Genomic DNA, 21,899 nt, shown 5'->3' with positions numbered 1-21,899 from the left:
TTTAAAGTGTGGAGTGGAATTCAGAAGAAGATGTAAAAATTCCATTAATTTAAAAGTAATATTTTGAAAGCTTATATTTCAGCTTTTACCTTGATCCCATGTCTATGTCCCAATCTTTATTTTGCTTCCTGAAAAATTATTAAAATGTGAACTATAACCCAGATACCAGGCCCCATATCCGACAAGCTCGGGACGTGTACCAGATATGATGATTTTCTGAATTTTGGGTCCTAGACTGGCGGGGGGGTACACAAAGAGCAGAGGATTAGCGCGCCACGACTTGGATATGACGAAGAGCAATGCAATGCCTAATGAGGATTGTAGTTTTCCAGGGCCGGACCTGATTTTCGAGTCCTTCAGATTTTAAGATGCTTTGTTGTCAGAGAATTCTTAAATGTGTTTTAGCTAATTAGGCCGTCTGATGCTGGATGGCATGGATGGAGCAAAATTCAATCACACTGTAATGGAAGAAATCAAGGCTCTGGAGCCTACTAAATCTTAGTGGACAACTTATTTTTTTAAATACATCAGCGGTGATGGCCATCCCTTTGCTGCTGATCAGAAAATCCAAGCCTATATGTCCCTATAAATGTCAGTGCTGACCACAGTCATGCTGGCTTTAACCATAATCAAAAAACTGCTCATTAACCTGTAGAAACTAACATGTTAATTTTCATCTCCCAATTACATAAGGCAGGATATATAGCACAGAAAGTCCATTCAGCCCACTAGTCCATGTTGACAGTTATGCTCCACTCAAGATTCCTCCCACAGAATCTCAGAATTGTTACAGCGCAGCAGGCCATTCAGCCCATCGTGTCTGCACTAGCTCTCCAACTGAGCATTATGACTTAGTGCCATTCTCCTACTTTTTCTCCGTACCTTTGCATATTGTTCCTATTCAAATAATCATCCAATGCCCTCTTGAATGCCTTGATTGAATCTGCCTCCACCGCACTTCCAGGCAGTGCATTCCAGACTCAAACCACTCACTGTGTGAAAAAGTTTTTCTCACATCACACTTGCTTCTTTTGCAAATCACTTTAAATCTGTGCCCTCCCATTTTCACTCCTTTTATGAGCTTTCCCCATCTAAATTTATCATCATAACACTCTATTCCCTTCTTCTTCATATGCTTATCTAGGTTTGCCTTAAATACATCTTTTGTATTCACTTCAATACTCACTGTGCACTTGATCAATTATAACAAACAACAGTGGCATTATCAATGACACACAGAATCAAAATAACTCTGGTCCTGGAAAGACAAGTGATGTTGGAGGAATAAGAAACATATTTTAGCTGTTTCTTGAGCAAGCACATTAAGACCAATATTATTCAATCTCAAATATGCATAATGACACTCATTGAGGAGACATTTGTGATTAGTGGGGAAGTGCATCATCTGTTTTACAGAAGTCGGAAAAATTACTCATTGGATCTCTGGCCTTCAGTTAGGCAATGATGGGGAGGCTGGGGTGGTGGGGGTGGGATGGGGGAACAATTGGCGGGGGGTGGGGGTGTGGGGAGTGTGGAGGGTGGCAGGGGTGGTTATAGTTGATTTCAACAATACTGATCAAAGGAGTGAAAAAAGAATCAGCTGATTCTGATGGTTCTCTAGTGCCTTCTGCTTGTATGTGTCAGGTTAAGAATCAAACCGGCTAGGCCGAGATGCCTGCACCAGTGAAATAACTTGCTAACAGTCAGGGCTGGGTTTCCATTCTCAGTTCCCAACCCTGCCACTGAGAGGAAATGTGGGTTGGGAACTCTCAAATGTCAGTGCTGGGACCCAGAGAGCAACCAATTAAGTGGTAGCCTCCAGAACCTCCGTCCAATTAGGGATAGAAGGCAGGCTCCTGAGATTGGAGAGCCAATAGGAGGCTCTCCAGCACTGAAAGACTGACAGCCCCACTGTGGATGGGAATTGCCAATGTAGGTAGGGGAACAAGAGCGCATTTCAAGATGGAGATGCCCTTTGAAGAACTTTTCAAGGATTGAAAATAAAAAACAGCCACATTTGTCAGACTGTCATTGTGGAGAAGTGCCTGCACAGGATGACCATAGCTCTCTGGTAATCACATCTGGGGTTGGGGTTAAATTCAATAAGGCCCACTCCAATATTCTACTGGGAGGCTGCCTCAATTCATTGGCTGGGCGTCAGCCTCAGCAAGGGGCCTGCCTGTGCACACAGCTTCTGACAAATGCCCTCAGTGGGGAAATTAATTGGCTACATGTTGCTGGTGAGCAACCCTGGTCCAGTCTCAAAGAATATTTCTCAAAGGTGGGACCATGGCAATAGCTGAAAATTGCAGGCTCCTGCCACTAGTCCTGCCCCCAAATCCCATCGAAAATTCAGCCATCAATGTCCGAGCTCAAAAATGAGTCACAGCCACTTTGATCAGGCAGCAGGGCGTCCTGCTTCCCATAGATCACGTCACAGCATCAGCCCCTGCCTTCCAGAAAAGGGAAAAACGTAGAAACAATGAAAATAATTGTGGAACTTGGTGACTGGCTATAAGAAGGCATCAATTTAATTCATTCTTAATTTGCTCTCTATTCACCTGAAATAATTTCATTTACTGAAGTGTACTGCAGCAGGGTCAGACTCTCTGGTATATGTCTCAGCCACATCTAAGATACTTTTCTGAACTTTTTCTATCTCTGCATGCCATAACTAATTGCCACACAGTTGCAAAATGACTGAATAGCTGAAGTATTAAAATAACAGCAAAGTAACTATTAAAGAGTTCAAGGAAGTCTCTTCTCATCTCTCTCCATATCCATAAGAGATCTTTTCTCAAAAATTAAGAAATCTGACTTAGCAACATTTCCGTTTATTCAATGAACTGTCTAGGAGCAATGATCACTGAATAACTGCTTTATAAATTCATATAATTGCTGTTTATCTAAATCTTTTACACAATCTAGACACCTTTTCCCACTTTGTGTAGATTGTTGCATTTTATATAATTAAACATCAATACAATGAAAACATCAAAGCAGCAATCAGAAACAAATACATAAAATAGCTATTTCTGTAAAGATTTATTTTACATATTTAAGATAACTAATTCACTCACATCTAAAGCATTATGGATGGATACAGGTTGCAGCAAGAAAAAATGAGTTTAAAGAAAATAGCCATTTGTTACTAAGCATTGCAACTTAAGATGGAGAAAAGGAACGGAATGTCACTCAGCATTTTCAGGCCAATCAGCAGTATAGGTCAGTCAAAGCACTCACTAAATTCAAAGCCAAGAAATTACTGTTGACAATATTTGTGATAAACAAATCTGTCAGTTTTTTTTTAAACACAGGTACTTGCAAGTCATTTTTAATATTAATGATAGTCATTTCTAGGCTTGGGGCAGCAGCATCAAGTCTGGTTTTTCTTGTTCTCAGATTCAAATTGCCTGTCACTTACTAAATAGGGTCATAAATGAAGAGGTGCCAAACAGGTGAGGTACAGAGGACTATTAGCAAAAATTGAACTGTATTAGAGCAAAATTTAACACCTCCAGAAGAAATTATTTATATCTTAAACGCTCACAAGCCAAACAGACTTATGCCTGTCTTTCCAACAGCGATCTTTTTTCCCCAATACAGTTTGTTTTTGTTCATGCAGTGCATATAAATTTAAACATATCAGATTGGGTGTGGCACAAAACAGGCAAGTCACTAAAAAGCTATTGGCAGCAACTTTAATAGCATTATTATAACACCATGAGAATCTACTTCATAATTCTCCATTTCATTGCTCACCATTTTTATCAAATCTGTAAATGTATTTTACAAAGTGTTTTTATATTTCCACTAAAAATTCACTTGTTTATGATATTGCGAAGAAAGTGATCAGAGAAAAAAATTCCAGTGGTATAAATGAAGTAAATTTTTTAATATTAACATATAATAAATGCACAAAAGCTACAATTTAATTAATTATTCTCTCTCACTATAAGAATATTTCTGGAACAGGTCATACCAATATCACATTCATTTTTGTCCACGACACTAAGAATTTAAGAAATAAAAATAGGAGTGAGCCATTCAGCCGTTTGATCCTTAAAAATTGCTTTAGCTTACTCTACAACTTAAAATGACACTTTTTTCCAAATTGCATGTTTCAAAAGCATATTATTCAGGAAAGTAGAATTAATAAACACTGAATAAACTCAGTTCAATGGATGGTCAAAGCCTTCAATTAAACTGAATGACAAATAGATAATGGAATAACAGGTTTAAATGCTGCTTTGTAATTGCAAATACCTCCACAGAAACTCACATCCATGCCTCTAATCTCAGTCAGTGAAGCACTTCTAGTCTTTGCAAGGCGGGGTTCATCCTTCCATGACATCTCAAGATCAAATACTGCATCATCCTTTTCTTCTTTTGCAATCATTGATTTTGCCTTAATTCTCAGTTTGTGGGGAAGGGCAGAACTACTTGACTTGGAGGTTGTAGAGCATTCAAATCTACAGCTATTGACAGGAGAAAAAGGATGTATTTTAGGGACCTGTTGTTCATCTTCTGCATCATCTTCTGACTCTCTTTTATTGTTTTTATTGTCCGCCTCTGTTGCACTTGGAGAAGCACTTGAAGGCCTGTAATAGGGATAGCTTTCATTAAATGGATGGGGGTATCTGGAATATATTATCTGATTCAACGAAGTTTTATGTATTGTAGACTCATCCATCGAAATTTCTATAGGGTGTTGTTTCTGCATTTTAACCGATGCAGGGCTAGTGCATCTTATGTGAAGTGGGCTATCGCGGATATGTTGGGAAGTGGAGTCAATGGAATCGACAGGCATCCTTCCTGAGGTGTATCTCATGTGATTATGGCAGCAGCCATCCCTCAGAAATGGGGTGTCTAGTTCCAAAAAGTGAGGGTCCATCTCTATTGCTCTTTGCCTTGCAAAGTACTTCTGCATGCAGCCTTGCAGGACCTGGGCTTCCTGGGCATAGGCTGTGGAGCTGATGAGGCCGTACCTCATCTTTAAAGTGAGGAGCTCGGCCCGGAGGCAGGCGTTCTCCTCGTTGAGCGCCAACATTTTGCTTTCTAGCACCAAGTCGTTGAAGCGTCGCTTCTCGCGTGACCGTTTGGCGGCCTCGTTGTTTTTCCGTCTTTTTTCCCAGTAAGAAGCGTCCTTTTTCTCCTCGGGCATGAACTCCCTCTTCCTGCGGGAACTCAGCTTGCCCCTGAAGCTGCCACTTTTCAAAGGCCGCGGCTCCAGGTCCACAATGGCGTCGAAAGTGGACAACATGGTATGGGCGGGAACGATGGGGCCTTTGCTTAGGGATTGTTGTTTTTTTTTAAATCGCCCTCTCTTTATTAACCACACGTAACTCTTATTGATTGTCACGGAGCCGACATAGATTCATACCCCATCAGTTTACAGCAGGATTTACACCATCAAGCGACTCCATGCACCCACCCAACATGGTGGCACCTTTCACCCTACTGCTGCTGCACATGCGCACTGCTCACAGGGAGGGGGTGTGGCGGCTCCCAGTCTCTGCTTCAAAGTTATTACAAGAGCCTTGGGACTTGCTTCCAACTTGGTACCGAATTATAGTTTATAACATCTGCAAAAAACAAATAAACATTGTTATAGTCGCTGCACCGGAGTTAACAAAAGGAGGTCATTTCTGTCAGTAATTTGGTAGAAGTTACAATTTTGAAACCAAGAAAAAGCTCAAATTGGAAATTTGGACTTTAGGAGGTCAGCTTTAGCGGGGTTTTATGCTGTAGTTCCAAAAGGAAGACTGGAATCTTTGTTTTCACTGTATTAGTTGCAACACTTTATAATCAAATGATTGTTCTGGTTATAATAACTGAACTGTTCGCTAAAACATGTCTAATGACTAGCAGTGTCGAAAAGCTCCCACTTTGGTTGCAGAGATCTCTCAAACCCGTAATGCTGCAGCAGAATTTCACAGGTAAGTATCAGATGTGGGCTGTTGGTGCCCTCCGCGGAAGCATTTTTTTGGCTGTTTGTTACCTAATAATCTCTGATGAGAGATTAGTCTTGCTTTTTGAATAATATAACTGTTAAAGTACTGACTAAAGCAGAATTAAAAGGTCTGAAAAATTAGAGGACTTCCCTTTCATCAGTACGGGCTCTTTTCTCAACTTTTCTTGCCCCCATTTCTAACATTGTATTCCATTTTTGTTTTCTGTTATCCGCTTTCAGTCTTTCCCCTCCCCTCATTTCACTGACACCTTTTTCCCCCTTGGACAGTTTTACTTCTATTTCACATTCCTCTCTTTCTTGCCACTTTCTCTCCTCCTCGCCTTAGTTTATTTCATTCCTTCATCGACAACCATATTTTTTTTATAAAGGACGAGATCTGCAGATCACGCAGTGCTCACACATATGGCAAGTTCAAAGGGGAGGCTAAAGCACAATTTGCAAAAGCGAAAGATGTCTGTTCCAGAGATGTGACCAGCGTATCAAATACACCAATAGATTCAAGTACTTTTAGTCGTGTTTTATTTACCTGAATTACTTAAACTCTTTCTCTATTTCTCCCGCATGTACGTAAAAGAACCAACATTTTTTGCGACAAGTGAGACAGATTGCTCGACTTGGAAGAACCAAATGAAAATGTTCAAGAATTTTACATTAACCACGATGAGCCCAACACTTACCGTTCCACCTCCATGTCTAGACATTTTTCAAAGAAACTGAAACACTCAAACAAACACCCACGTGCCATTTCTACACAAAATAGATTCTGATAACAAAAGTGAGATTGCATTTCTAAGAACAAAATTAAGGTCTTAAATTCAATAGTGTGCACTGGTGGAGATTGGTTTCTTTCTTATTTTAGTAAAGATAATTTCTCACTGAGTGTTGATAGTAGGGAAGTCTACGCTATCTACTTCCGAATTTTGGTTGTTTAATGTTCTAGACCCTTTTTTATGTCTAAAATAAGAATCCAAGGCTATTTTAAACGGTCCCTGGGCGCTGCAGTATTTATACCATTATCAGTTTGAAGACAGTTCAGGAAAAATGAATCTTAGATGTGTTGCTGAAACTGTTTCCCATATGTACTTATTCTCCATTTACAGGCTTTTCAGAAATCTAGTTTCTCAAACCTGAAAACTTATAGTCACAAAACCACACACTTTACATATTAAGCTATTTTGTGTGCGTCACTTGTACATCAAATGTAACTAAAGAGGATGATGCACTTTAATAATACAGAACTTAGCTAACGTTATCTTCCTGGAAAAGAGGGCAGATAATACTGTCTATTACCACATGCAACCTAAACGTTCCTGCCATGCATCTGACATTGTTCTGACAGCTTTAGAATTTAAATAGTTTGGACTGGTATGGTAATGGGTAAATAGTACTACTTAAAAAAAAAACTTTAAAGTTGTGTTGAATCTAGTAGTAGGTCTTGCAGCATAACTTGATCATATTATCTCAAAACTGAAACAATTTCAATTGCATTTTACCTAGATAATGTTTTCTCAAAAGATATTGAATAATCTTTTCCTCAAATGTATTATTTTAGGGTTTCCTGTGCCTCCAAAGCTGTACAAACATCAAGGAAGAAAGAATACTGTATGTGTGTAGAAGGATTGAGTGTCTCCATACAGTGAACTTTTAGGATAATTTAAAATGTAATATTTTATGTGGAATTTTACATATAGCGGCAATATTACCAAGAACATCACTGCTTTCTAAAATAACACTTGAAGCAGGTTTTATTTGTCCTGGGGTACAGTGAGATGTTTTTGAACAACTGCAATTACATACAAATTTAAGAAAGCAGTTGTGAAAATACTGCAGGGAAAGTTGGTTTTCACAGAGAAGGGTGGTCATTTACACCATTATACTTTGTGGGGGTGAGGCGGTGGAATAAGCTTTAAAATTAATTGAGGTTGCATCTGTGTAGACTCAGACAAAATAAAATTGCATGTTGTATCACAGCACAAAATAGGCCATGTGATTGGCAAATCTGTGTGCTGACTTTCTCCCACTCTCCTACTGGTGCCTCTAAACTTGAATTAGTTTTTTTTTAAATCAAGCAACCATTTTATTCCAAAAAGAATTCCACTCAACTTGCGTGTAGTGCCTTTTCTAAACTCTCTTTCATTTTTATAATTATATCCAGATTTTATCCCACAACTCTTTAGTCTTTTATCTACTTTGTCTCATATACCGTGTTACTGATTTCCTATGACATAAACCATTTAGTATAATTTGGATATGAAGACGCTTCAATCAAAAATGTAGACAAGCAGGCTAATATCACATTCAGCAGCAATTTCCTCATTATGGCAGTGAAACGCAGGAGCAATTGGTGCGGTGTGAAAATTCAAAGGTTTCCGCATGATCAAATGTAAAATCTATGAGCCTTCTGAAAGTAAATTTTCAATTTTTTATTATTCTCAGACATTTAACTTAATCTAACTTTGGGATGTCAGTGAGCAGGCCTCTTTTCCTGTATGCTTATTCTGTTTGCCTTTGCCAGTGAATAACATGAAGCAGGCAGAGTACTGATCTCAAAACATAGTGTAAGGACATGGAAAATAATCTCAAAACTGTTAATTGTAAAATTAATCCTAGATCCTTGATATGCAAACTGGCTGAAATGATCTGTTGGAAGTAAGCCCCCAAAACAAGCACAGAGATTTCTGATTAAACTGGTGCCATTATGATAAAGTTGATGATTGTTGCTTAAGTAACAACTTTTTCATGTTGTTAGCTTGATTTGTACTGTGTTTCAATGATGTGTGTTACCCAATTGTGGTAAGTGTACAACATATAATACACTGTGGATCTTAAATTGCACACCATATTATGACATAGAAACATGCTATTATGTACAATTTAAGTTGAATAATAAAAACAGGTCAGTGCTAAAATAAAAGGAAACAAAATTAAGTCATTTCTTTTATGTTTACATACCAATTATAATTTGATAATTACAACAATTTTGCTCTTTCAAGATATTGGTTAAATGTGCATATACTGTGAATTCAACATGTTAAATGTAATGGGTCTTTTGCCATCTTTAAACATATTCATTTGTCGTTCCTACTTTACAACATTCAAAGCTATACATTTGTTAATGTTAATCTGATCAACAATAAATAATAAATATGCAAAATACCAATACTTACAGTAAACATATAAACATCTTCATCTTGTAATTGTTTAGGGCTTTAGGGATCAGAAGAGTAGGAGTGCAATAAATCACATAAGTGTTTACATTACTTATATGTTAATCTGAGGGTATTTTCAGTTTTGTGATGCAGTGCCATTCTTCCAAAAGCAAACATATATATGCTCAAGCAACATTTGCTATAGAAGACACGAACTAACGTTAGTGGGCGGGCCATCATCCTACGCTGTTAAAATTTGCATGACACTTTCACAAGTGAACAGCGTACAGTAGCGGAAAATCTAGCCTACGAGTGTCTTATTTTCCACGAAACTTCAACTACAATGTACGCATCAGTTCTTCCATGATAAGAATCCCTGATGATTCATCACCTATAAAATCGTATTATCTAAGCTTAAAAGATAGCAGGGCGAGTGCTTGTTAGGTGTCCTAGCTCGAATTGAGATGTGATTGTTTTTCGCAAATTTGTCGTTTGATAAACAAATTTTACCATTTACCAAATAGATAAATAAATTGTGTTCCATTGCTTGCTAGGGAATTACACTGTAATTTAACAGTTTAATTGCTTCTGAATTCCACGTTATCACAAGATGGTTTAAACAAGCCGGATTTGAATACCGTTGTGCAACTTTTGGCGTTGCACAGACAGATCGACAAAGTACTAAATTTGGTCTTTAATTTTTACTTAACTCAGATGAGGAGAATCCTATAGTTGACCATTGCTGATTATAATAGCAATCATTTCTCGTGACTAGCCAGAGATCTCCACCGGAAATTTATCTGGACGCACACTGAGAACCTGGGAATGGGGTGGGGGCGGTGGTCAGGTACAATATGGTGTGCCACATATGTTTAGGCTGATGCACTAACAACTGGCATCTGTGCATGTAGGAAATATTTACTGTTTCATGTGACAGCGTCAATTATTCTTTTAAGGAGAGAAGACATGGAGGAAATGGAACATTAAAATACAGGCATTTAGGGTATAGGGTTAGGAACAAATTGTATTTAAACTGGTTTTATTTAAACTTAATGTACTATCAGAACTACCAACACTTTCGAAGAGAAGGTGAAGTATTGCCTTTACTATGGGTTTCTCGTTCTGCAACAAAATTTAAATCACAAGTTTTTCCTTTTAAATTATGGAACACTAATTATAATATTACCATAACCCTAATACGAGCATTTCAAGAGAATTGGGATAACATTATTTTTGATTAGGATAATTAACAGTTTTTAAAACAGATTATATATCTGAACCCCTTGTTGCAATTTAATGGTTTATGGATGGAACAGAGTAGTTCCAATTTTTACCGTGAGGGGTATTTTCTTGAGGTTGGGAGCTTAACACCAGATAAAAACCCAATTACACAAACGTTAAGCAATGCTTATCTTAAATGTGTACATTGTGGTAGCAAAGAGTCATGCATGAGGTTTCTGTTTCAGTAAGTAATACTTTTTGTCAGTGAATAAAAGCTTAAAATATATAGACATGTGGTTCCACATATATTCTCTGGCATTTAGAGGTAAACAGTCTCGTCAACTTCACATCGGTGTTTTAAAAGCTGGTCTATAGGCTATTTTGAACTGTTGGCACATGATAGAAAAGCATGGAAATAATCCTTCACACCGTAGTAATTTTAGACCTTTTTTGAGCATTTGGAACATACCAACAACCAAGATTAAGCAGAAAGCATATCTGGAGAGTACATTTGGCCATATAGGGGCTCGCAGAACCCCTATACGACCTTCTAGGGCCCTGGGTTTAATATCTCAGTGTAATTTATAGCCATGGCGTTTATAAAGGCCTTATTTTCTGATGACATAAAGAGCGGTGCCTTTTAATTGAGCCTGTTGTATGAGTTGAGCAGGTGCCAAAGAAATCAACATTACTTTATCAAGACATTTAGGAAAACCAGACATTCCTATACCAATCATACCTGTGTGTGTTCCCCAGATTTGTGTGATTCCATATCATAGTTGTAGTTTGACCTCTGTGCTATCCTCAGTGGCATTCTCTGTCTTTTCTCAACACTGTTTGCAACTGTATCTGGCATTCATGAGATCAAATAGCGCAAAAAGAGGCCAGTCGGCCCAGCAGGCCTATGCTAGCTCTTTGAAAGCCCTATTCAATTAGTCAAATTCCCCTCTATTCTCCACGAGCCTGCTTTTTTTTTCATTTTTAAGTATATATCCTGTTTCCTTTGAAAGTTACTATTGAATCTAGTTCCACCGCCCTATCAGGCAGGGCATTTCAGACTGTACACCAGGTGTTGGGCAAAGATGACTTATGTGATTTTATTTTCATCATGTAAATCTGCAGGTTAATATCGAATTCCTGTCATTGGTTGCCTTTTCTTGCATCCATTTCGGACTGGTGATGGAATTGTAAGCAGACCCCTGCGCACTCTGTTGCGATTTACACATATATTTATAAACTGTTCCGGCACTGACATGCTTAAGTACGAAAGAAGTTAAAAATACTGCCAAACTATTGACAAAAGAGCTCTCATTACTATAACACAAAATGGAGCAGTCAATAATATAGTACCCTATATTTCACCAGTATACTGACAAGACTGGCAACGCTGTTTAATGTGAAAAATGCTGAAGAAAAATACAGAAAAGTGGTTAGGTTTTGTTTCAGACTGTAATGCATAGTAAATAAATAACCCAAACTTACCGCAAATATCTTACTGCTGAGCGTCTTTTCAGTATGTAAGACTCAGTAGTCTTAGTAGGAGTATTTGAATGTATTCATGCCCGGTCTCCCGAGAACAGAGGGGAATCTGGCGGACAAGCCTGTGCAGATATGCGTGTTAATGGGTCAACCCGTTTTTGCATAACAAATGTGTAAAAAGGAAAGGGCATGCCGTCTTTACGTAACAGCGGCTTATAGTGCAGTTACCATACAGACTTAACATCGGGGAATGAATCAGTAATACAGTAAATACTGGCCACAAGAGGGCAAGGTGAATTCAGTTTTAATTCAGAATGTTTTAACGATCCGCTGATTCTTGTTATGGTTTGAATGCCAGCACAGGAAGAGCAAGCAACAAATGAAACTAGTCTTCGATATTCTCAGAATTCAAATATATGAACGTAATTAACGGCTGCTATTCCGGTCCATAATGAATTTTGGAATGACTTTTTTAGACTTGTCTGACAAGTCTATACCAATTACAGTTTATAATCCTATCACAACTCAAGAGTTTGACACAATCCAACCCGCTTGATTGGCCCTTCCACAAACATTCTCTCCCTCCACCACTGACGCACAGTAGCAGCAGTGTGCACCATCTACAAGGTACACTACAGAAACTCACCAAAGATCCTTAGGCAGCACCTTCCAAACCCACAACTGCTACCCCCTAAAAGAGCAAGGGCAGCAGATACATGGAAACGCCATCACCTGGAAGTTCCCTCGAAGCCACTCGCCATCCTGACTTGGAAATATATCGCCGTTCTTTCACTGTTGCTGAGTCAAAATCCTGGAACTCCCTAACAGCACTGTGGGTGTACCTACACCACTTGGACTGCAGCAGTTCAAGAAGGCAGTTCACCACCACTTTCTCAAGGGCAACTAGGGATGGGCAATAAATGCTGGCTTAGCCAGCGAAGCCCACATCCCATAAATGAATAAGAAAAAAAGCAGCTGAGGAATTTATATTCAGTTCATTAAATAAATCTGGAATAAACAGCTAGCCTTAGTGATGGTGTTTAAGAAAGAACCAGGTTGTTGTAAAAACCCACCTGGTTCACTAATGTTCTTTGGGGACAGAAATCTGTTTTTAACCAATTTGGACTAGATGTGACTACAGAACCATAACAATGTAATTGCCTCTTAAATATCCTCTGAAATGGCCAAGAAAGCTATTTAGTTGTATTTCAAGGGAATTAGGGAGGGGCAATAAATGCTGGCCTTGCCAGTGACCCCCATATCCTGTGAATGAATATTTAAAAAAATTAAATGTAGAAGTGGTAGAAATAACATTTGACAGAAATTAATATATATATTTCTTGACGGGCAATTCCTTACAGTCACGAGGAATCCTCGGATGAATTTGATGTATTTATTATATAATGCATTTCATTATCATCCTGTGCCAGTCTTGGACCTGTCATTTCTTGATGACAACACCACCTAGAGTTTTGCGTAATATTACACCGTAAATAAAAATTTATGCTTGTAAACCTATTGACTTGAATGAGCTTATTAGAAACTGTCATTAAAGTGGTTCTTATTGAATTTTTTTTATTACAAGCTGCAATGTATTTATGAAGCATTGTGCTTAAAACTTTCAACCACATCTCAATGTTAATTATTCACCCCTCAAAGTTCAACAGCTCGCTGCTGAAGTCATAGATTATTGGCGTGTGTTAGTATTGCACCAAGCTTGTCTGTTAGGAACATCAGAACATAGAAGCGGGAGTAGGCCTTTTAGCCTTTTGTGACTGTTCTGTCATCTAATGAGACCAAAGGTGATCTATATCTTAACTCCATTGTTTTACCCCCAAATCACTCTGTAATAATGGTTTTTGTGAAACTCAGAATTGTGGAATAATTCATATTTGTTTAGGCCCTTAAAAAAAGCATTTTACAGTCTTAAAGCACTGTAGTTGCTTTTGAGCCCCATTGTGAAACGAAAGATGCTATTGCTCTAATTCATATGATTCATTCATCTGGTTCCACATCATTGTGGTAACTTGGAACTCCATGCTGCTTAAAAGCTAATGTCAGGTACTTAAGCTTAACAAAGGAGGAAAAAAGAAAAAAAAAAGCATGATTTTGAAACAATTTGTGATGTTGATTGTTGAAGATAGTTCAACAGACCAGCAAAAGTTAAGTTCCTTAATCTGGTGATTTATAATTTTCTTCTTACAATGAACTTGATTTAGTAGTTTTAGCTTAGAACTCAAGATCTGTCATCATGGGGCTTCCACACTGATTCAGGGAGGTCTGGAGCATAATTATTTTTTTGTACTCATTCGTGGGATTTGGGTGTCGCTGGCAAGGCCAGTATTAATTTTCCACTGCTAAGTGCCCTGGAGAAGGTGGTGATGAGTGACCTTCTTCAATACAACTGGCTTGCTAGGCCATTTCACAGGGAGATTAAAGTCAACCACAGTGCTGTGGGTCAAGAGTCACATTTACAACAATCCAATAGTTTCATGGTCACCATTACTAATGCTAGCTGTTTAGCTGTTTATTCCAATTCAAGTGGAATTAATTATTAATTATTGAATGATTAATTTATAAATATTTATTGGTTGAGTGGATATGGTTTTACATTTGCAAAGAGGTAGAAACAGTAGGAATGGTCAAGATATCATGTTCACCTGAATTTAGGAAACAACTGAGGGACTCTTTCTGGAATGATTTAGCTTCATTAATGTTCCAGATAATTATTTCAGAGAAATAATTAGCCATGCCAAGTGAAAGCCTGATAGGCACATTGGTTGATGGAAATATGGGTGCTGTCAATCATTCAGTGTTGCACACTAACTGTAATAGATTCCGTTTCCTTAATGTTCAGGTGACCTAGAAAATTCCAATTGAAACTGTACCAAATTCGAACTATAGATGCAGAATGCAACAAATTCACATTGTCTCTCTTCAGGGAATCTCTTGAGTAAAAGCGAAACATTTTTTTGGCTCCATTTAGAAATATATATTAGTTGATTCCTGTGGAATTATTATGTAATACAAGTAATACAAGTAAAATGGGAAATATAATCAAGTAAAATTAGTAAGGGGTTCAATAATAAGGGGTGAAATATTTTCTTATGGCTTTCTCTTCTAAAGGTGTACCCCAAGGAAACTGACACCTGTCTTCCCTGTTTGAAAATGGTAGCATGTCTTGATCACTACAGAAATACTTCAGTGAAAGTATAGGGCAGAGCATTGTTTCAGTCCATATTTTGGACCGATTTCATCTTTAGACAACATACTGTGTGGAGCTTGAGTGTATTTTTCAATATTTTGTGCTTGCACCTCAGTTTGATTTATTGTGGACTCTTTATTGTGTGGTATTTGTCCTCAATAAACTGAAGGATGCTATTTCTGGGAAATGGAATGTTGTCAATTTCAGGCTCTCAGTGCTAGCCCAAACACTCACAGCCCCCTCCATACTCATCCTTACCCCCATCAAGGGGGTAAAGGCACCCATCATTGTATCTTTTACATTTCACTGCAGCCAGCCCACAATTTTTAGGATTAAGATTGCTACTTTAGAGCCAAAATGGAGGGTTTGTGATATGGGTTGGCACCCACCAGGAACTGATTGATGTAAGCAAAACATATTCTCATAGGTGTCGCGAAGAATCTTGAGTGAAGCATCTTGAAATATGAGATTAGTGGGGTCAATTTCCTGTATAAGAAGTCACATTTCCCTTTGGAGGTCTTTCTGAGTCAATTCACATTACAAGGTTATGTTTGTCTGGAAGAATAGTAACAGTATGTTTTCCCATTGAATGCAGAGCAACGTAAATTCAAAATCAAAACAACCAGCCTATAAGGTCATGGCACTTTTCCATTTGAAGAAGGCTTGGATGTTGATGACCAAGTAGGAAAAGAGCGATAAAACAAGGTTTGGGTTACTTGAACAAGCACAAAGTAATTGCAAGCCTTTTCCAAAAACTGTAGGCTGATAGGCCCAGTCACCAAGTGAAACAGCATAGTTCCATACATTCCTATTTTGCACAATAGCACGCACACACGCTATTCACGGGGATCACTGAACAACAAGCAGGAACAAGAGCTATAAATTAATTTTTCACCCCTCCAAGCCTGATACTGGTAGGTAATGTAATGGCAGGAAAACATTTAGAAAAGAGCATTGGATAATTCGATTCAATATAATATATTGATAAGAAAAGTGTCAGGGTTAGTGATTAAGATTAATTGAAAAATTAATTGACTGGAAAAAGAGATCAATTTCAATCACTTAAAACTGCTCAGATAAATTGGAAAGAAATATTGTCAATAATATAATGCAAATAAAAACAGATTAGGGGACAAACTAGACAATTGCTCAAAAATGATACAGCAAAAGCTGGAGTTCTTTGGATGATGAGCAATTCAAAATTAAAACCTGACTTAAAAAAGAGACATTTCACATCTATGACTAGGTTTTATAAATAGGGTAGTTGAATCAAAAACAGAGATAATACAATAATACAAAAGGTTGATAAAGGAGAAGAAAAACATATATGTCCTGAGAACATCCCATGTGCATCACAGTCAAGGTACTACATTTTTAAACGTGTAACAACTGTTGTAATGCAGGAAATGTAGAAAAATGCAGCAGCCAATTTGTGCAGTGCAAAGTCCCACAAACACCAATGAGATAGATAACCAGATAATTTGTTTTAGTGGTATTGTTAGGCCATAGTTATAGCATTGTGAATAGTTTTGGGTGCCTTTTGTTAGGCTTCTGATTATATGTTAAGTAGAGCCTGCAAAGTAACAGCTAGAACCATTGAGTGTCATAGAATAAAAGGAAACAATTCGATCCATCATGCCTGTGCCATCAATGTGATTCCTGTGGCCTATTCATTTTTTAAAAAAATGTTTATCCACTTCTCTTTTTAAAGCTGTTATGGGCTCTGCTTGTCTGCAAACAGTTGCTGATAAGACCTTCTCTGTGTAACGATATCCTGGGCCTGAATTTTATCCTTGGCAGGGGTTGCACAATCGGCGGTCCTGGAAGCAGTCGGGAAACAGGCCCGCACTGCAATTTCATGCTGGCTTGAAAGGCCTGTCCAGCATGAAACACGTCTTCCCGTTAATATGAAAATCACATTGTTAAAACCAATTGCTAGTTAAACAGGTGATGAGCACTGATTATTCCATCTAAATAGAATAAAAAGATACAGCTGGAACAATTTGTGTGGAAGCTACTTAGAACTCAGTAGTACTGAGGAGTTGTCTTGAAAATAAACCAGCTTGAACCAAAAGACCAGCCTGGATTAATTCTTCCACCACAGCCTCTTATTGTGAGTAACAAGGTCGCAGAGGATGAACTTTAAGCTTTGCTGATTGATTGCTGTATATGAAGATTTCTGTCTCAGTCCTCTGAGGGAAAAGAAGTGCACTGTTGCTGACAATTTAAGTTATGGAATAGTGGAAGGACGGTGCAAAATCGCAAGCTTTGACTATCCACCAATTTTTTCTGACTCTGAACTTTTTCAACAATGGAAGGCTGAAGTTGAAATGTGGACCCAGGTTACTTCCATGCCCCGGAAGAAGCAAAGCATGGCTTTGGCGTTATCATTACCAGCCAAAAGTAAGATAAGGAGTAAGGTATTTTCAGAGTGGAAAGTGGATGATTTGGATCATGAAGAGGGATTGAGGGATGAGTTATTCGAAGTGTGTGAGCTTGGACAATCTTTGATAGGTTTAGGAAATCAGATGATCAGTCCATGGAAGAATATATGATGGATTTTGATAAATGGTACAGAAGGCTACAGAGATTTGAACTTGAAACTCCAGAATTGGTATTGACATTTAAATTACTGTACTGTGCTTGAATTTCTCACGCTGATAGTCTTTTAGTGCTAACAGGGGTTCAATTCCGGGGGCAAAAAACCTCTCCTAGATCAAATGGCTGCTGTTCTGAAAGGATTTCTGGGGAAACAGTCATGCCCGGCCACTTTCTTAGCAAACGCAAACAACTATACTGTGAAACAAAGAATAGAGGATTCAATGGTGGCTGAATTTCAAGGTCAACCAAATATTTGACTAAGATTCCAATACAAAGATGGGGTTAATGAAAAGAGGCCTGAAAATTGTCATAATCCTAGCCAATTTGAGAGCTGGGACAAAAAGCATGTCTGGGACGGTGAACGTAGGTGTTTAAATCCAAAAAATGCATGGGGAATGGTTAATCGATGTTTTCGGTGTGGTTCCCAGTATCATTACGTCATGAACTGCCCACAGCGAAGGAATTATGTTTTTGAAGTGACCCACGATACAGATTCATCTGAAAATGAAAAAAGATGATGGTGACTGCCATGATGGAATTGTATTGATCACTGAGAGTTTGAATCAGGTGATGAGTATCTTGATGGTAGATTCCTTGAACTGTGCAGTTCTGGACCGTGGTTGCACTTCTAGAGTGTGCAGCATGGACTGGCTTGAATGCTATCTGGAAGTCTCAATGAGACAGACCGGCGGAAGTTCAAGGAGAATGAAAGCTCTACCTGCTTCAGGTTAAAAGATGACAATACATTTGCATCCTCCATACGGATGGTCCTACCTTGTAAGATAGCAGGAATCAATCTGTTTATCAGTACTAACGTGCTTTCTAGCGAGATACCGCTTTTGTTGAGTTGATCTGCAATAAATAAGGATCAGATGACGCTAGATATGAAGAATGATAGAGCAGTTTGTGAAAAAATTTTCGTGTTTGGGAAAAACGTGGATCTAAATTTTACTCGGTCGGGCCATTACTGCTTGCCACTAAGGAAGCCGGAGATTTCTCATCAAAAAGTTCATGAAGTTTTGTTAACTGCTGAGAATAAGAATTTGGTGGACAAAAAGAAGATCATTTGGAAATTACATAAACAGTTTGCACATCCGGTGCCACAGAAACTGAAGACTCTACTTCGAGGTGTGCGAGTGGTCGATAGAGGGTATGATAGCCTTATTCAACAAGTCACTGCTCGGTGTGAAATTTACCTTAAGCATCACAAGACACCACCACGTCCTATTGTGAGCTTGCCAATAGCCAGGGAGTGTAACAATTCAGTGGCAATGGACTTGAAAGTTTGGGAAAAGGATAGGAGTATTTTTTACTGCACTTCATAGGTATGGCAACCAGATTTAGCCTATCCACTGTGATATGTAGTAAAGACAAAAGGAATATTGTTGATAAGGTCATGGAGAAATGGGTAGGAACAGGATTAGGAACACCAACAAAGTTTCTCACAGATAATGATGGGGAATTCGCCAATGAGGAATTTCGAGATATGTGCAAAAATTTAAACATCAGAGTTATGCACACGCAGCTGAGAGCCCATTTAGTAATGGTCTTTGTGAAAGAAACCAGGTGGTAATAGATAACATCTTACATAAAATATTAGCCGATCAACCAGATTGTAAATTGCAAACAGTGCTAGCATGGGCGGTGCATGCAAATAACTCTGTAAGTGGTTAGGGGTTATAGTCCCTACCAGTTGGTGTATGGAAAAAATCCAAAGTTACCTTCAGTGTTGTCAGATACACCCCCTGCTCTAGAAGGGACGAGCATTAGCCCCACCTTTTCTGCTCATCTGAACGCTTTGCACGTGGGCAGGAAAGCTTTCATTAAAGCTGAGGTTTCAGAGAAAATTTGGCAGGCCCTATGGCACCACTTAAGACCATCAGGAATACAGTTTAGACAAGGAGACATGTATATTATAAAAGGGAAAGCCAGAAAGAGTGGAAAGGACCTGGCGTGGTAATAGGGAGTGATGGGTAAGTAGTAATTGTGCATCATGGCAATCAAACTGTTAGGATACATTCTTCATGGTTAATTGGTACTGACTATACCTTTACAGGTTCTGAACAGGACATAGAACGTGAGGAGGCACCATGCACTTCACATACACATACACTGGGCAGCTATGAGGAGCAGATGATGGCAGATACAGGGTTGACTGACTGTGAACAAAGTAATACTGAGGTACAGGACAATGCTACTCATCCAAAAGGGCAACTACCCAAAGTAGAAACAAAGCTAACATACATGCCAGAAGGGACCAGTGTGTGGAGGGATGCCACTATCACAGTGCGTGCAGGAAAGGCCACTGGTGAATACAAACTTTGGCTAAATGTGCAGAATGAAGGATAGGAGATTAGACCTATCGATTGGCAAACTGAGGTAAAGATGTTGAAACCCAGAAAGCTCAGTATGTGGAACATTCTTTGTTCCAGTCCTACTCTGGCCCCCTCGCACAACTCTTTCTCCAGTACATCGATAACTGTTTCAGTGCTGCTTCATGCTCTCATTTGGACCTGGAAAAATTTATTAATTTTGCTTCCAATTTCCACCCCTCCATCATTTTCACATGGTTCATCTCTGACATTTCCCTTCTCTTCCTTGTTCTCTCTGTCTCAATTTCTGATGATAGACTGTCCACCAATATTCATGACAAGCCTACCAACTCCCACAGCTACCTTGACTACAGCTCCTCACACCCCGCTTCCTGTAAGGACTTCATCCCATTCTCTCAGTTCCTTCTGTTCTGATGATGCCACTTTCACAAACAGTTCCTCAGTTCTGTCGAAGGGTCATGAGGACTCGAAATGTCAACTCTTTTCTTCTCCGCCGATGCTGCCAGACCTGCTGAGTTTTTCCAGGTAATTCTGTTTTTGTTTTGGATTTCCAGCATCCGCAGGTTTTTTGTTTTTACCTCTGACATGTCTTCCTTCTTCCTTAATTGAGGTTTTCCACCCACGGTGGTTGACAGGGCCCCCAACCGTGTCCGGCCCATCTCCCGCGCATCCGCCATCATACCTTCCTCACCCTCCCAGAACCATGATAGGGAGCCCTTGTCCTCACTTATGACCCCAGCAGCCTCTGCATTCAAGGGATCATCCTCCGCCATTTCCGCCAACTCCAGCATGATGCCACCACCAAACGCATCTTCCTTTCACCCCCCCAGCGGCATTCCACAGGGATTGTTCCCTCAGGAAGACCCTGGTCACTCCTCCGTCACCCCCTACACCTCAACCCCCTCCCATGGCAACTTCCCATGCAACCGCAGAAGGTGCAACACCTGCCCCTTTACTTCCCCCTCCTCACCATCCAAGGGCCCAAACACTCCTTTCAAGTGAAGCAGCATTTCACTTGCACTTCCCTCAATTTAGTCTTCTGCATTCGCTGCTCCCAATGCGATTTCCTCTACATTGGAGAGACCAAACACAGACTGGGTGACCGCTTTGCAAAATACCTTCGGTCTGTCCACAAGCATGACCTAGACCTCCCTGTCGCTTGCCATTTCAACAGACCACCCTGCTCTCGTGCCCACATGTCCGTCCTTGGCCTGCTGAAATGTTCCAGTGAAGCTCAACGCAAACTGGAGGAACAGCACCTCATCTTCCGACTAGGCACTTTACAGCCTTCCGGACTGAATATTGAGTTCAACAACTTTAGATCATGAACTCTCTCCTCTATCCCCACCCCCTTTCCGATCCCTCCTTTTCCAATAATTTATATGTATTTTTCTTTTCCCGCCTATTTCAATTATTTTTAAATGTATTTCCATCCATTGTTTTATCTCTACCTTTTAGCCTATTTCAACCCCTTCCCCCCACTCCACCCCCACTAGGGCTATCAGTACCTAGCTCATCCTTCTTTCTACCCTTAATATCACCATTAGCACATTTCTTAGCTAATATCACCACCGTCAACACCTCTTTATCTTTTTGTCTAAGACATCTTTTGCCAATCTCCACCTATCACTGGCCCTCTATCTAGTTCTACCTGTCCCACCCCCCTCCCCTCAAACCAGCTTATATTTCACCTCTTTTCTACTTTTCCTTAGTTCTGGTGAAGAGTCATACAGACTCAACGTTAACTACATTCCTCTCCGCAGACCTGCTAAGTTTTTCCAAATATTTTTGTTTTTGTTTTGGATTACCAGCATCTGCAGTTTCTTGCTTTTAAGCTTAGTATGAGTTCTGACAGTGGTTGTGACCCTTGAAAAAAATCATGGACTTGCGAACAGAGTTCTGTTTGCATGGGAGGACGATCATATAGTAGAAGTCCA

The 21,899-nt window shown here is 39.3% G+C and overlaps 1 protein-coding gene across 1 annotated transcript; it reads right to left on the bottom strand.

Annotated features, from left to right (window-relative positions):
- Positions 1-3,584: 3,584 nt before the first annotated feature.
- Positions 3,585-5,221, bottom strand: LOC121287594 (nuclear factor interleukin-3-regulated protein-like; the record flags this gene model as incomplete). The annotated part of the gene is made up of 1 exon (XM_041205521.1): positions 3,585-5,221. A coding segment is annotated over one exon (1,020 nt), but the record flags the coding sequence as incomplete, so codon positions are not given.
- Positions 5,222-21,899: the final 16,678 nt, after the last annotated feature.

This window comes from Carcharodon carcharias, chromosome 14, assembly GCF_017639515.1.
Source record: "Carcharodon carcharias isolate sCarCar2 chromosome 14, sCarCar2.pri, whole genome shotgun sequence".
Classification (NCBI taxonomy): domain Eukaryota; kingdom Metazoa; phylum Chordata; class Chondrichthyes; order Lamniformes; family Lamnidae; genus Carcharodon; species Carcharodon carcharias.
The sequence above is the reverse complement of the archived record's forward strand: the minus strand, read 5'-3'. Positions and strand labels throughout refer to the sequence as shown.